The following is a 14,806-nucleotide window of genomic DNA, read 5'->3' on the forward strand; positions in this document are numbered from 1 at the left end:
TAGATTACCTAAAACCTCAGTCCTGGCTGGCGCCGCTGAGAAGGGAAAGGCAAGTCGGGGAGGGGTGGCGGGTCTCCCCAGTCCGGGAAGACAGCACCTGACCCTTCGCCCCCGGCGCCCAGGGCTAAGGGCCGCCCCCTCGTTCTCTTTCGGGAAGAGCAAGGGATTGGACCAGCCAGCCCCAGCCCCACCCAATGCGCAACCGTTAAGGGGGATGACCCGGGTCGACCCACCAGCGAGGAGGGAGAGGGGGCTGGCGGGCTGGGCGGGGCCCTGGGCGCGGAGGGGCGTGGCGCGGCCTGGGGGCGGGAGTGGGCGTGGCCCGGGCTGGCGGGGCGTGTCTGGGGCGGGGCCCTGACTGCTTGGCCCCGCCCCTGCGGGCGAGCGGGTGAAGGCTTGTGGAGCGGTGCGGAAGAGCTCTGCTGAATGAAGCGCAAAGACGCCACAGCGGATACCTGGGGGTGGGAGGTGGGGGCGTGTCCCTGAGACAGAGGGGACACAGCAGGCCCCTTGGTCAGTCCCGCCCCCTTCTCCAGAGAGCGCTTCCCTGAGGGCAGAGGGTCCCATCTGCCTCCTCGCTGCCTGGGTCCCCAGCCTGTGCCTGCCCCTGCTTCCTCCTGGCCCTCACACCCCTCCGCGCCTGCACGGGGTCACCCTAATTCCGGGAAGCCCCGCTCGTCCTCCTTAGGCACGCTACTGTACAGCACTGCACTGAGGCCTCCCATGGCTGGCGGTCATCAAGGTCCCGCACTCCCGTGATGGCTTGAACACTCCATCCTGATCCCGGAACCCATCACAGTCCCAGCCCCCACCATGCCACCCTGGTGCCCCATTGACGTTCTGGCCCTGCCATCCAGTCCCCCACCTGCAGCACGGCCACAATCCTCACTCCTCTGATGCAAACCCCTCTGGGCGCCCCCCGCCCCCCCGCCACCTTCAGAACACCCCCCAAGCCCTGCATTTGCCCTGCAAGGCCCTCTGTGATCCAGCCTGGCCCACTTCCCAGCCTCTCCCCTCCCCGCCCCTCCGTGGGACCCTGTGAGGCTCGGGGCGCCTAGACCAGTATCTGCCACATGGCAGATCCTGTATACCTTGTTGGTGGATAGGTCAGCACTGGAGCCCCTTCTGCCTCAAGCTGGAAAGCGATGCTCAAGGTGTTCAGGAGACTCTGGCAAGTTCCCTGTTCCCCATGGTGGCCCCCCAGCCTGCTGTGCCCCAACACTACCCCCAGGCTGGGAGGGCCTGGGTCTCAAAGGGATCAGCCCTGCAAGCTAGACTCCAGGGGGCTGCTCCTGGGGGGAAGGGGCCTTAACGGGGTGCTGGAGAAGTGGGTGAGCCCATGTGCCTCCCACGTGTTTGCCAACAGCTGGAGCCCCAAGGAGCAAGAGCCCTACCTCTCTGGACCACCACACGCATCTCCCCAGAGTGGGACTTGGGCTCCCTGGGTGAAGGGCAGCACTGGCCGGGGAGGGTGGCTGCACCAGTGGGCTCAGAGGGGGTGGCTGCCTCCCTGAGCCAGACTGCACCACTGCCCTGAGGGTGCTTGGACAGGTGGAGATGGAGGATCGGGCCTCCATGGGTCGCTCCCGCTCAGGGTTCTCTTCCAAGGCACCACAGGCCAGTCTGCAGAGAGGGAGCACCCCCAGCCCATCAGGAGAGCAGTGGGATCCCCTTTCACGAGCCCCTTCCCCATGCACTGGTGGTCAGGGTCAGACCAGGTAGGGTGGACTTCATGCCCTACGATTTCTTTGTGTGGGAGGGGGAGATGCGGCCCAGGCCTGACTTCCCCCCGTCAGCCAGCTGGCTGCCCCAAGAGGACAGAGGGGCCGTGACTGTGGCTGCCCTCCTGTCACCGCAAGAAGCTCTGCACGTGGGCCCCGGACAGGATGGCTGCTGGAGCGGTGGCCACGGGCAGTGATGCCACCGTCAGCCTCGGCCACACAGACGGCCTCTCTGGCACCCGCCGACTGGCCATCCTTGACCGGAACAAGGGTGTGTTGCCGGTGGGGGGAAGGTGAGCCTCTGCCAGAGGTCAGGGAGCCCAGGGAGGCCCCGTGAGCCCGGGTCTGCAGGCAGCAGAAGGCCAGGGCATTGGTGCACTCGCAGAATGGGACTGACCACTGTGCAGGTACAGGGCCCTGCTGCTTTGTCCCAGAGTCAGGACGTGCATCTCCGTCACCTGGAAGCTGGTGGCACTGCAGGTAACAGGTCCAGCTGGGGCACAGCCTGGAGGCCAGCTGCTCTCATTCTGCCTGTGTGGCCAGGGGCATGCCCAGGAGGGCCCCCAGACTGCCCTGCCAGGCAGACAGCTCTGAGGAGGCCGGGGCAGGTGGCAGGGGTGGGTGGGAGAGGGAGAGGGGAGAGGAGCAGGGTGGAGGGAAGGGGACAGGGGTCTGGGTCTCCCATTCTCCCTCTAGTCACCTGAGGCTCTTGGGAGCACCTCCTTCTGCTTCCTCGGGCCCAGTTTGGGGACCCCAGTCTCCAGCAAGGGTCCCTCAGGGTTGTCTCCTGCCTCCGCTTCTCAGTGGAGGTGTTTGTGCTGATCCTGAAACTCCATTCCCAGCTATGCCCTCGGGCCCCAGCCCAGTGGACACATCCTGATGGCCAAGTGTTGTGGGGAGAGCCCCTCCTGTCCCCCGCTAACAGAGCGGCCATCAGGCCCCTCAGCTCAGCCCGCGGGTGTCCACGGGCCTGGCCCAGAGTGGGAGGATGGGGGCTGCCAGTGGTGCTGGGAGGTGTGAAGTGTGTGGTGGGACAAGGGGCCCCGAGAAGCACCCCAAAAGTAAGGACTGGGCCTCTATGATGCTCTTCAGAAACACAACTGAACATTTTTTACAAAGGAATGTCTTTGAACTTAATTAGTGGCTGTGTCTCTGTAAACATCCCTACACTTAGAGCCTGGCGTCCCTCAGCCCTGGGATCTAGGGGTTTCTGTCTGCAGTGGTTACGGACCTGAAGAGAGACCTTGGAACTTTGATAGATTTTGGTGTCTAATCATAATCTATAGGTGACACAGAAAAATGTGGTTTTTTAAACACCCTCCTCAGTACTTGCCAAGGAGTGCTACCTGGGTACTCAGAGGGTCCTTCCCTTCCTGAGTACCCGCAGGGGTGGAGCATAGAGGTTGGAGGTCAGCCTGGCGTAGGTCAGGGTCACCCTGCATCCTGGAGCTTGAGGGCTGGGGTTGGGGGAGGGGGTGCACGCTGCGAAGGAAGCAGCCCAAGGGGCTAAGCCAGCAGAGCTGGGAGAAGAAAGATCTGGTGGCGATCTGGTGGTGATCCTTTAATTCCTTGCTTAAATTCTCCTTGCTGAGCAATAGCCCCATCTCCAGGACTCATAAATCCAAAGTCACACTGTGAGCAGGGAGGCTCCTTCTTGTGGATGCCATGGAGGAGGGGAAAGAGTTGCCTTGTGGGGGACCCAGGGGGCCCTGAGCTGCCTGCTGCAGGGCCATGTGTGGGGCCCCTCCTGCATCGCTCTCCTCAGCTGCCCCCCGCCCCCCGCGGACGGCCAGGTCAGGGTGGTCACCTGCAGGAGCGCCCCGCATCCGTCCCCAGAAACGCCAGGGCATTCTGAGGATGGCCCCCACCTCTTCCTGGAATTCTGTGGCCACAAAATAGTAGCTGATGGCATCCAGGCAGCAGTTGGCGTTGGCCATGCGGGCGGCCACCTGGACGAAGTCAGTGATGCTCTGGATGGTGGGGCAGGCTGCACTTGTCCACTTGGCCACAAGCTTGGCCATCAAGGCCACGTGCAGTGGGAGGAAACAGAGCACGAAGGTGGCCAGGTTGGTGGCCACTACACGGCGGGCTTTGAGGATGCGGCCAGACTCCTGGGGCGGTGCCCGCGTGCGTTCGCGGAGCAGACGCCAGAGCACCTGCCCCGAGCAGAAGCTGAGGATGAGCAGTGAGAGGAAGAAGAACAGCAGGGAGAAGGCAAGGGGCTTGGTGCCCCGGTTATGTCCCTGCCCGAAGCAGAAGTTCTCGTCTGCGGGGAGCAAGGACGCTACCAGGGCCACAGTCCCAAAGACCAGCAGCCAGAGGGCCAGGCAGGTGAGGGCGGCCTGGCGGGGGCTGCGCCAGGCCTGGGCCCGCAGGGGAAAGCTCAGGGCGGTGTAGCGGTCAACGGCGATGGCCGTGATGAGGCACATGCTCATGTAGGTGTTGACATGGTAGAAGCTCTGCAGAACCCTGCACAGAGGGCCCTCCTGGTGCCCCTGCTCCTGGCCCAGCATGTGCAGGACTCCGGGCAGGCTCAGCAGCAGCAGGAAGTCAGCCACCACCAGGTTGGCCATGTAGACGCGGGTCTCCGTCCACCTGCGCAGGCGGCAGCAGAACACCCAGAGCCCGAGGCCGTTGAGCGGCAGCCCCAGAGCCAAGATGAAGCAGATGGAGACCCTGGTAACCTGGGACAGGACGCGCCCGCCCGGGTCAGCTATGCAGCCATGAGAGCTGTTCCCGGAGGCCATCGGGGCGCACGGCCTGACAGGCGGTGGGGAGCCAGTGGGGGCTCTGGCCACGCAGGGTGACCAGCTTCACCTGGGGGCAGGGAGGGAAATGCTGCTGTGGTCCCGCCCCTCCTCTACCACCCTGCTCTCTGTCTCCCCCCCTCCCCCCTTCCCCCACTTCCCGTTACAGCCCCAAGGCCTCCCTCTCTTGACCCCAAGAAGCTCCACTGAGGCCACCTCCCCTGCCCCGTCCAGAGGGACTAGATTCCAGGGTGTGGACAGTGGCCCCCTGCCATGGAAGGGAGCTCTGTGGGGGCTCCTCTCTGGGCTTCTCCACCAGAGGCTTTAGCTCAGCCCAAGACCTCTGCCACTTTACTCCCCCCCCCGCCCCCTGACATCCTGTGGCCCTGTCCAAGGACCATCGGCCCATGGCCCATGGAGTGGGGCCCCTACGCCCCTCTGGCAGGGGCCACAGGCCAGTCTGCAGAGAGGGAGCACCCCCGGCCCATCAGGAGAGCAGTGGGATCCCCAGGCTGACCCTGTCTTCTCTCCTTTCTGTTGGTCTCCCTGCTTCTGTGTCTGTGTGTCTCCCTCATCCCAGCCACCCCTCTCTGCCCTCCCTCTCACTGTCTACCCTCCTCCTTGGGGCCCTCCTTTCCCCTTCCTCCCACCAAAAGCTCTCCCCCTACCCTACCCCCATCTCCCCCATTCTCTCTCCTCCTCCTTCTCTACCTCTGTCCCCCACTGCCCCCCACTGCCTCCCCATCTCTGTCCCCCGGCTCTACCTCTGTCCCCCACTGCTCCCCCCCCACTATCTTACCTCATTCAGAGGCTAACTGTCCCCCCAGCCTTTGCCCTATGCCTGCTTGGGCTTGGAGCTCGGCACGGTCCTCACGTGGGAAGCCCGGGGCCAGATGCAGGCCAGCCTGGGGCCCTGCTCCTGCGAGCCCTTTGTGGTGGCCAGCAGGGTGAGGGCAGGACAGGGCTCATGGAGGGGACAGCAGGGGGACGGCAGGCTGTGGGTGGACTCACCAGTCTGGGATGGCTGGGGCCTCAGGGCGCTGGGCTGGGCCACCCTCTGCACAGCCAGACCCGCCGTGTGCCTGGCTCTCTCTGCGTCTGCCTGCTCTTCGTGACACCCTGCACAGCGTTACTTCCTGACCACAGCCCTGGGCCGCCTCTACAGCTGCCCAGAGAGCTCAGGGCTGGGAGCGAGGGCGCCCCCAGCCTGCAGAGACCGGCCTCACACGGGGTGGAGGAGGGCCTGCGTGCGGCTTCCAGGAGGCCCGTTTTGGCCAGGTGGTGCCCCCCACCTGTGCACCGTCCCTGGCACTGGCTGGGGAGACCCCGGACAGGAAGCCTGCCCCGTTCAGGGCTGGACGACCCGGAGACCCACCCCCGCAGCCTCGGGAGGCTGCAGCTCAGGGGTCCAGGCACCCGGCCTGACAGGGTGGCAGGTGGTAGTGGATGCCGTGGGGTGCTGCTGGGGTCCCCCCGTCATGACCAAGACACGCGCTGCCAGAGTTCACAGCCCAAGGCCCCTCCAGACTTGCCTTCAACAAGTGGTGCGTGCCTCAGAGGCAGCGCGTCCATGGTAACCTGTGTGGTCAGCTGCGTGGTCTTCTCTGCACAGAGCACCCCACGGGCACAGAAGCTGCTCCCTCGGCCCAGTCCACTTTGCCAGCCCCGTTATGGGTGGGGTTCCCAAGAGCACTCCCCGGGATGCCCCTGCATGCAAGCCTCCATCTCTGAGACTTCTGGAAGCTTGGGAAATGGGGGCAGTAGTTTCCTGAAGTACTGACCTTCCAGTCGGCTCGACTCCGCCTTCCGCTGCCCCCTCCCTGCGGTGCCCCAAACACTGCCCTGCAGCTGCAGGGGGCTGAGCTGGAGGCTGGGCAGCAGCCCCCACACCCCGCAGAACCCCGTTCGCTCTAGCACTGTCTCTGGCTGATACGCCCTTGCCCCGTAGAAGATGGGCACGTGTTCTCAGGAAGAGTTCCTCTGGGGCACCGCAGCAGGTGGGTCCCCGAGAACAGGAGACCAAGGGCAGCTCTGCCCGCTGATGGCTGGCCTCCCTCAGACTACCTTCTCCCGAGACCTGCTGCGGCCAGGCTTCAACCCCCAACAGGGACAGGAAGAGAGAGCCTTCACCGAGAAGCAAACTGCCCCAGAGGAAAGAGCCAGAGACACCAGACATCGCCGACGACATACGGCCTAGTAGGAATCAAGTGACGTGGCCTCCCCAGGAGCACCTTGCTCTGTATGGAGATTCCTGGACGCTTACATCCTGCCTCTCACCCAGTGACCTGGTCACACACGGCCTGGTCCTGGGCAGTTCTCTGGGGCCCTCCCCGTTGTGGCTCTGCACTCCACAGCCACCCAGACCTGTCTGCTCCTCGGAGATCGCACACGCCACCTGCCTCTGGGAGCACCTCACTCATCTGCTGCTCACACTTCCTCTGGCTACTGCCAAGCCCTCGGCCGTACCCTCCAGACCCCCTCCCAGGTGACTAGGGCGCGCTACAGGCCAGTGTCCCTGGCCAGAAAAAATACCCTAGGTGTGATCCTCACGGGGGGAGAATGAAGCGGTGCCCTCCCACATTCTGGGCCCTATATTCCTGTTTATGCAGCCGCGAAGTGAATCCGCTTTCAGGTGCCTGTGGCTTGCTAATTAACGGTGAGCCCGGACCTGCTCCGTGTGCCAGACTGGCCCCTGAGGCCTCTAGGCCAGGGTGGGGGGCGTTAGGGAGAGACTCTTCCACTCGGTCCGGCCCAGCCCAGAAGCCTCTCAGAGTGTGTGGGCCATGATTCGGGTTCAGAAGTCTGTTCTTTGGATGCTTCCCATCTGTGATTTTGCCTCTGCTCCTTTTCTCGTTCCTCCCGGAAGTCCATGCAAGTCCAGCCGCCTGCCCTTACTGGGAGCCCGGAGAGGCCTGAGGGACAGAGGTGCGCACATCCCATCTCCCAGCCATGGACGGGGGCCGGCAAGGTGGGGCAGCGTGCACCTCAGGAGGCTGGTGACCTCGGAGCATGGCCGGCCTCCCTGCCACCCAGCAGCACCAGGCCGCCACCAGGAGACCCCGCAGAGGTCTCTGCCGCCCACCCTCACTTCCTCCGCCCCTGCAAGGACAGCCCTGGCGGGCGCACGTGAAAACATGGCCAGGCTCAGCCCCCACCTGTGCAGGTTCCACTGCCCGCGGAGCCCAGAGCGAGGTTCCGAGTTTTTAACCCAGGCTCTGGGAAGCTCCTGTCACCCGCCTGTCAACCTTTGGTCTAAAGCTCTGTTCCTCCATGGCTGCTCCACACTGGCCACTGGGCGTCCCCCTCCCCCCACAATGCTGAGCGGGGGGCAGGGGGCGAAGCGGAGCCCAGGCCCTACTCTGCCTCTCTCCCTGGATCCCCAAATCTGGCCGAGGACGGCCCTGGACGTCTACACCCGGCCCTGGCTCGCTGCTCAGCCCAGTGGTCATCCCACCCTACGGTGAGAAACCTTCTCCGGACTCTGTGGTCCCTTAGAAAAGGAGAACCCTGGAGGGTCAGGGCAGTAGAGGTCACGGCCTAGGAACTGTCCACTTGGCCATGCCCCTGGAAGGGCAGGGTTGTGATGAGAGGCCGGGTGCCAGCCTAGGAAGTGCCGGCAGGAGGACGAGGGTGGGGAGCACTGGATGGGGTGAGGGGTGTGGGGGGTCGTGGGGAGCCTGGGAGGAGGTTGGGGCTCCTAGTCCCAGGGCCGGCGCCTGTGTGGGGGCGCAGGATGGGGGCAGGAGAGGGAGGTGGTCTGCCTGCGGGGGGGCGGGGAGAGGTCCATCGCAGCCTTGCCCTTGCTCACACCTGCCCTGCTCCTCTCAGCCCTGCTCCACTGGACACGCCTGGCCATCTTTATGCTTTCTCAGGACAGAACGCGGCCCGCCCGGCCCTTGGTGCACGTCGGTGGGCAGGGTAGGCACTACCTACCCAAGGTGATAAAGGGAGGGGGTCCCCAGGGGCGGGGGGGAGCATCTGAGCCCCAGGCTAGGACAGCAGTGGATTCGAGCTGCACGCGCTCCCTGAGTGCCCCACCCCCGAGCAGAGATCCCCTGAGTGTGGACCTCCCCGAGCATGGGCCCCTCTCAGCAGCGCCCCCTGACCCGGGGACTTGAGGACTGCCTTAGCGGCAGGCGCCTGAGGCCAGGACAGGGCTGCGGACAGGGCTGCCCTTCTGGCTCTGAGCACACAGGCGGAAGAGCAGCACAGGGTGGCTGTCTGGTGCCCAGGCCCAACTTGGACCGGCGCCACAGGGGGCCTCTAGAAGGCTCTGGTGGTTCCGGTCTGAGTGCAGGGAGGCCGAGGAGAGGTGGGTGCAACACACACCAGCCTGGGCGTCCACACTCCTGCCAGGCCCTGAGGCCACCGGGCAGGGTCTTCCAGCTTCCCCGAAGGAAGCCCGAGGGGAGTGTGCCCTCGACAGACCCTGGCCTGTCACTGCACTTCCTCGCTGCCCCCAACCCACCCCCAGCCTAGTGCAGCTGTGCAGCCCCTACAGGGGGTCGAGGGGTTCTGACCCTTCCTTGGCAGGAGGAAAGCGGGCTGTCAGCGTGGCCCTTCCGGGAGCTGCAAATAGCCCCCGTGAGCCCTGCAGATGGCTGGGAGTGGGCGGGGGGGCCCAAGGAGAGCCCCCAGGTAGAGAGCCCTTGAGAGCCGTCTAGGAAGACACCCCAGCCCTCCCACCATGAGTGTGGGGAGCAGGTGCACACACGCACACAGGGCCAGGGCCAGGCCTGGGGGCCAGCTTTGTTCCAGCCCCGCTGCAGCAGAAGGCTGCCCACTGAGGCCTCATGGCACAGAGCAAGCATCTACCCCAGTGCCCAGGGGTACCGGACTCTGGGCGCTGCAGTGTCGGTCCCGTCCCAGGGCTCCTGGGATTGGCCTCACTCAGGCCTCAGTCCTCCTGCCCTGGTCCCGACCCTCTTCCATCCCAGGGGTTGGGGTGACACCACCGCGGGGTCTGTGGCCAGGTCCTCTCCACCCAGCCAGGCCCCCTGCACCGTGCCCAGTGGCCACAGCGAGTTCAGGGATGCCCCAGCAGGCAGGACCTCCCAGAGAGCCTGGGACCTGGCCCATGTGCCCACGACTGGTCTCCTAGGCGAGGGTCGCACAGAGGAAGTTCTGGTTCTGTGGACCTTGGCAGTGGGCATCGAGGCCAGTGAAGATGCCTCCCGAACTCCTTGGCCATGAAGTAGTAGCAGATGGTGTCCAGACAGCAGTTGGCATCTGAGAGCTCGCCTGTGATGCAGAAGGCGTAGCGGATGGCCGCGGTGTTCAGGCCGCCACGCAGAAGGGCGGGAAGCAGACCACGAACACGGCCAGGTTGTGGGTGGCCCTCCGGGTCGCTTCTGCCTGGTCGGGGCTGGCGGTTGGCCTCTGGCCCAGGGCAGTGGCCACGCGCAGAGAGCAGAGGACCAGCACGGCCGGCGGCAGGAAGAAGTCCAGCAGTGAGAAGGCCGCGGTGTTGGAGCTGCTGGAGAAGCAGAAGCCGCCCTCCTGCGCCCCCAGGGCCCAGCGCAGCCCCAGCAAGCTGGCCACCAGCACCCAGAGCACCGTGCACACGGCCGCGCCTGCTGCGGGGAGCGGAGCCCCCGGGCACACAGTGGGTGCCGCACGCCCGGCCACGTAGCGGTCCACAGCGATGGCCGTGACCAGGCTGATGCTCATGTGCCCGTTGGCCAGGTAGATGCCCTCGGAGAGCTGGCAGAACAGCGTGTCTGTGGTCTTCCCCTGCAGGGAGCGCAGGAAGAAGGGCCCTCACAGTGAGGGCTCAGCAGCCAGAGGCTCTGAGTTTCCTGCAGGGGGAGGCTGGGGGGAGGGCAGCAGCACCTGAGAGCACCGCGTCCTTCCTGATGCTGGGATCAGTCAGCTTCCCCACCCTCCAGGAAAGGCGCCCTCGATTCTGCGCTGAACTACCTTTGCAATGACCTGAAAGAAGCTTGTGGTGGCATCCGGGAGGCGGGCGCACTCCGCAGCCTCCGCCAGCCTTCCCTGCGGTCTGTGGGGCTCCCTGGGAGTGGGAAGTCGGGCAGAGAGTGGGGTGCGGGCCCCCCGGGCCCGAGCGCTGTAGAGGCCTCTGGAGCCAGGACCCCACACAAGGAATCCGCGGGCTCCAGCACGGTTGCGTGTGAGTGAGACGGAAGTGTCACAGGACAGGCCCCCATAGCGGGAATACGGCCCTCAGACACTTCCTATTCTGGTTTCTCAAATCCTGGTCACAGCCCACAAAGTGGGTTTCAGAGTCTCAAACGAGGTGGGGGTCCTGGCCCTGGAGGATACCCGGAGTTACTCTGCATTTGCTGCCCGTGCTGGACGCCCCCCACACTCAGGGAGGCGGGCTCCCCTTTCCAGATCATCATCTCCACAGAGCTCCTCCATCGGGACGCTCCCCTGAGGTTCCAAAGCTCATCATGCTCACCCCTTCTGAGACCCTCCATCATACCCTCACCCCCGCTCTGAGACCCCACCACCACGCTCACCCCTCTGAGCCCCCACCACGCTCACCCCTCTGAGCCCCCATCACACGCTCGCCCCTCTGAGCCCCCCACCACGCTCGCCCCTCTGAGCCCCCCACCACGCTCGCCCCTCTGTGCTCCCTGTCTCCAGGGTTGGTACTGACGGAAATTAGCCTGTTTTCCCAGCTGAGCTGTCACCCCCCACCGCCCCACACTTGTGCAGGTGTCTGAGGTAGGAGAGTGGGACTGGCCTGCACCACTGCACCCCGCTTAAGGCAGGCAGGGGGCAGGGCTGGCTGACAACAGCCGAGTGGGGGTGCTGGAGTGGGGGTGCCAGGGCCTGCCCCCTGTGTCAGCTCAGGGCTGCCTGGGGTAGTTTCTGGCAAAGGAAGTGGGAGCCCGCGCTGCCTTCCTAGACAGAGAACCAGCCTGTTTGGTGAGGAAGCAGCCCAGGAGAGCAAGACCACACCACTCCTCCCCAGCCCCCAGCTCCGGAGAGTGAGGGGACGAGGGCGCAGCCCGGCGCTGGGCCCCCAGCGGCTGCGGGGCGGCGTCCCTGCCTCCAGGGCCAGCGTCCTGGCAGGAAGGCCACATGCCCAGGCACGCCCGCGCCCATGCCCCACTGACCAGCTGACCGCTGACCGCTGACCCACCAACATGTGGAGACGCCCCCAGACAGGTGACTTCCTGCCGCTCTGCTCCTGCCGCCCCTCCCCCAGCTGCCCCTCCTCAGGCCCACCTCCTCAGAAGCCGGTCTCCAGACCAGCCCCCCCGCCCCCCCGCTCCTCCAGGCCTCTGGCCCTGCCCCCACTTAGCCCCATGCACCTGTGGGCCTCCACATGGGTCCCGCAGTCCACCCCAGCATCTCTCCCTGCACAGGCTTCAAGGGGCGAGGGCGAGCTCCCACCACCCCTGCCCATTCACAGAGGTAGAAACTGAGGCCCAGGGGACGGAGTGGCTGGGCGGCGACCCCCAGACCCTGCCACCAGGGCCCCCTGCCCAGAGGCCCCTGACGAGGGGCTTGTCTCCACCCTTCCCCACCACAGTGGCCCCAGGCACATCCTTCCTGGTCCAGCCTGACCGGGGTCCCAGTGTGGCTCCCCCTTCTCTCCCTGCCTCTCTGTCCGTCCCTGGGACCCCCGCTCTCAGCCACGTCAGTGGGGGGCCACACAGGAAGGCCTCCTGAAGCGTCCTAACCAGCTGGCGGCGGCCCTGAGGGGAGCATGGGGTGGGTGGGGCCTCTGTGTGACCGTGCTGCGGGCTCCCCCATGCCAGCCCCTCCAGCCCCACGGGGGAGCCCCTGGGCGCCTCCCCCAGCCTGTGCTCCACGCTCAGCAGACCTGCCCTCCCGGCCACCACCACCCCTGCTGGGCTCCCAGCTCCCTCTCCTGCTTCGCACCTGCAGAACCCACGGGGCAGCCTGTGCCGAGGATCCTTCTTGCCCCTTCCTCCTGGTCCTCCGCTCCTCCAGACACTTGGGGTGGGAGGACACAGGGCGACTCTGCTGATGACAAAATATGCATCATTGCCCTGTGGAGCCGAGGCTTCTAGGGAAGTAAGCGGGGGTCGGGGGGGGGGGGCCTGAGTCACTCCAGGGAGGCTGCTGGATGTGGCCCAGAGGCAGGCCTAGGAAACGCTGCAAACTCTGGGCGCTCCTGTCCTCCCCGAGCTCCCCTCCTGTGGTGAGAACGATGCCCCGCCCACCTGGGTCAAACAAAGTGCCTAGGAAGAGGGCAAAGGGCCCTGAGGACAGCGGGCTGTGCAGCCTTGACCCACCCAGGGTCGACTCCCCCAGCTAAAATGTGCATCCACTCTGACCTCACTCTACTCTCTCTGGTCTGCTCCCTCTTCGTGCCCACCCTTGGAGCCCCCGCCTGGGCACCGCGAGGGACACGGCATGGGGAGGCAGACCACCCAGGTGGGTGCGCCCTCCCACAGAGGGGTCATGCGCTCCCATCGACTCCCGACTCCCGGGCGTTCACAGAGGGCATGCTAGGACTGGAGGCTTCTTGGAGGAGGCGGCCCTTGAGCTGGGCCTGGAAGGTGGGAGGAGGTGGAGATGGGAGGGCTTTCTGGAAGGGGGACAGGTGCTAGCCGGGCAGGGAAGGGACACGCTAGCCTGGAGGAGGGGCAGGAAGGGAGGCAGCTTCTCTCCCACAGCCTGAAGCACATAGCGGGCAGGGGAGGGCGGCCTGACAGTCTGCTCTGAGACCTGGCCCTTTCCACAGGGGGGGGTAGGGGAAGCCTGAGCGGAGCCCCCGAGGGCTGGCCAGGGGGCCACCTTCGGAGCCAGGCTGGGGGCTGGGTGGACACTGGTCTTTCAAGACCTCCCCTCCCCCCATACTGGAGCCCGAAGCAAAGGAACGCCAGGCCCCCGTGCCGCCCTCAGCACAAGGCGATTCTCCCTTCATGGCGGATTGGTGCCTTGGCTTCCGTAGTAAAAGACTGCATCAAAGCCCAGTTAGTCCTCCTGACCGGGTGCCGCCAGCCCCTGAGACGTTCGGCCCAAGGCCACGGCCTCCCTTGCCCCAGCCCTGCCCCAGGCACCTGGGAGATGGAACCAGCAAGGCGACTGGAACCTGGGCTCAGCCACAAGTCTAGACTCTCTGCAGAGCTGAGCAGAGAGAGGACCCACACTTCTGTGGCCACCGCCACCATGGACACTTTCTGCTCCCTTCTTCCCAGAAACCGGGTCTGGGAAACTCCTCCCCCTCCCACTGGTCTGGCTGGAAAACCAGATGAGGATGCCACGGGGCTGGGGAGGTGGGAAAGGGAGAATGGTGGTGGTGGGGGAGATGCCATGGGGGAGGGGGTGCTGGGGACACCATGGGGTGGGAGGGGTCACGGGTGGGGGTCGGTGCCACCTGCCGTCCATCCCGAGTCCCCCTCCCCTCCTCAGCACGGAGGCCCTGCCTTGGCCTGCTGGTGCCCCCCGCCCCCCGCCCCCCGCTCTTCCTCACAGACCCTCCCACCCCGGTCCAGCCTCCTCTTGCCACGGGAGCTCCTCCTCGCTCTTGGCAGGCTAGTGGCCCTCCCACGCACAGGAAACACTCGGGGACTCCGCCCGACACCTGAACCCCTGCTGGCCTATCCCTAGGTCATCCCCAGGCACTGTCTCCCATTAGCAGGGCTTCTTCTCTCCAGTATCCCCTGGCCCTGGGGTCTTCCCTTAGCATTCAGAGGGAGGGGACGGTCACACCTTCCTGGCCCCTTGCCCCCGGCCCCTCTCCCCTCTGACATCTACCCTGTACCCCAGGACATGGCCGGGGTGCAGGAAAGCCAATGATAAGAGCCCCCCAGCCTCCAGGCCCGCGGGGAACAGCCTCGGAGGGGGCGCTGGAGGATGGCCGCCCGTTTCCAGAAGCTGGCGCGCAGACCTGTGGTGGCAGGAAGAGCTTGCGGTCGTCTGGTCAGCCAGCCAGCTCTGACATTCCCTGGCCTCTGGACCTCTCATGCTATCTGCGACATGAGAGCAGCGCACGCCAGGGCCCGACACGGAGGCCGCGGGTCTAGGACGACACTCTGGAGCCCCGGAGTCCTGGGGTGGGCAGCCCTGGCTCTGGCCATCCAGTGCTCCTGGTCTTGCTCTCTGTGCTTCCCTCAGCACCCCCTCGGAAATCTTTCCCCTGAAGCCCCTTCTTCCACCTTCACCCTGCACCCAGGAAGGCTCTGCTGGGACGCCGCAGCACCGGACTGAGGGTCTGGTCAAGCCGGGCACTTGGATAGCGTGTCCAGAGTCCTTTCTGGACAAAGATTGGCCCAAGCAAGGCGGGGAGGGGGCTTTGTCAGAAGGGAGAAACCGCCACAGGACAAGAGACACTGGGCATCTTGGGGATGTGAGGGCACCCTGAGGGGGTCCTGAGGGGGTCCTGGGGGGGTC

The 14,806-nt window shown here is 65.6% G+C and overlaps 1 protein-coding gene and 1 pseudogene across 1 annotated transcript; both read right to left on the minus strand.

Annotated features, from left to right (window-relative positions):
- Window positions 1–3,152: 3,152 nt before the first annotated feature.
- On the minus strand, window positions 3,153–4,468 carry LOC118012619 (G-protein coupled receptor 35-like). The gene is made up of 2 exons (XM_035008321.1): window positions 3,590–4,468; window positions 3,153–3,203 (listed from the first exon to the last, which is right to left on the minus strand). The coding sequence occupies exons 1-2, from the start codon at window positions 4,466–4,468 to the stop codon at window positions 3,153–3,155; spliced, it is 930 nt and encodes a 309-aa protein (XP_034864212.1).
- Window positions 4,469–9,483: 5,015 nt separating this feature from the next.
- On the minus strand, window positions 9,484–13,337 carry LOC118012620 (annotated as a pseudogene).
- Between the last annotated feature and the right edge of the window lie 1,469 nt (window positions 13,338–14,806).

The sequence above is a fragment of the Mirounga leonina genome, unplaced genomic scaffold (assembly GCF_011800145.1).
Source record: "Mirounga leonina isolate KUSES-001 unplaced genomic scaffold, KU_Mleo_1.0 Mir_151, whole genome shotgun sequence".
Classification (NCBI taxonomy): Eukaryota; Metazoa; Chordata; class Mammalia; order Carnivora; family Phocidae; genus Mirounga; species Mirounga leonina.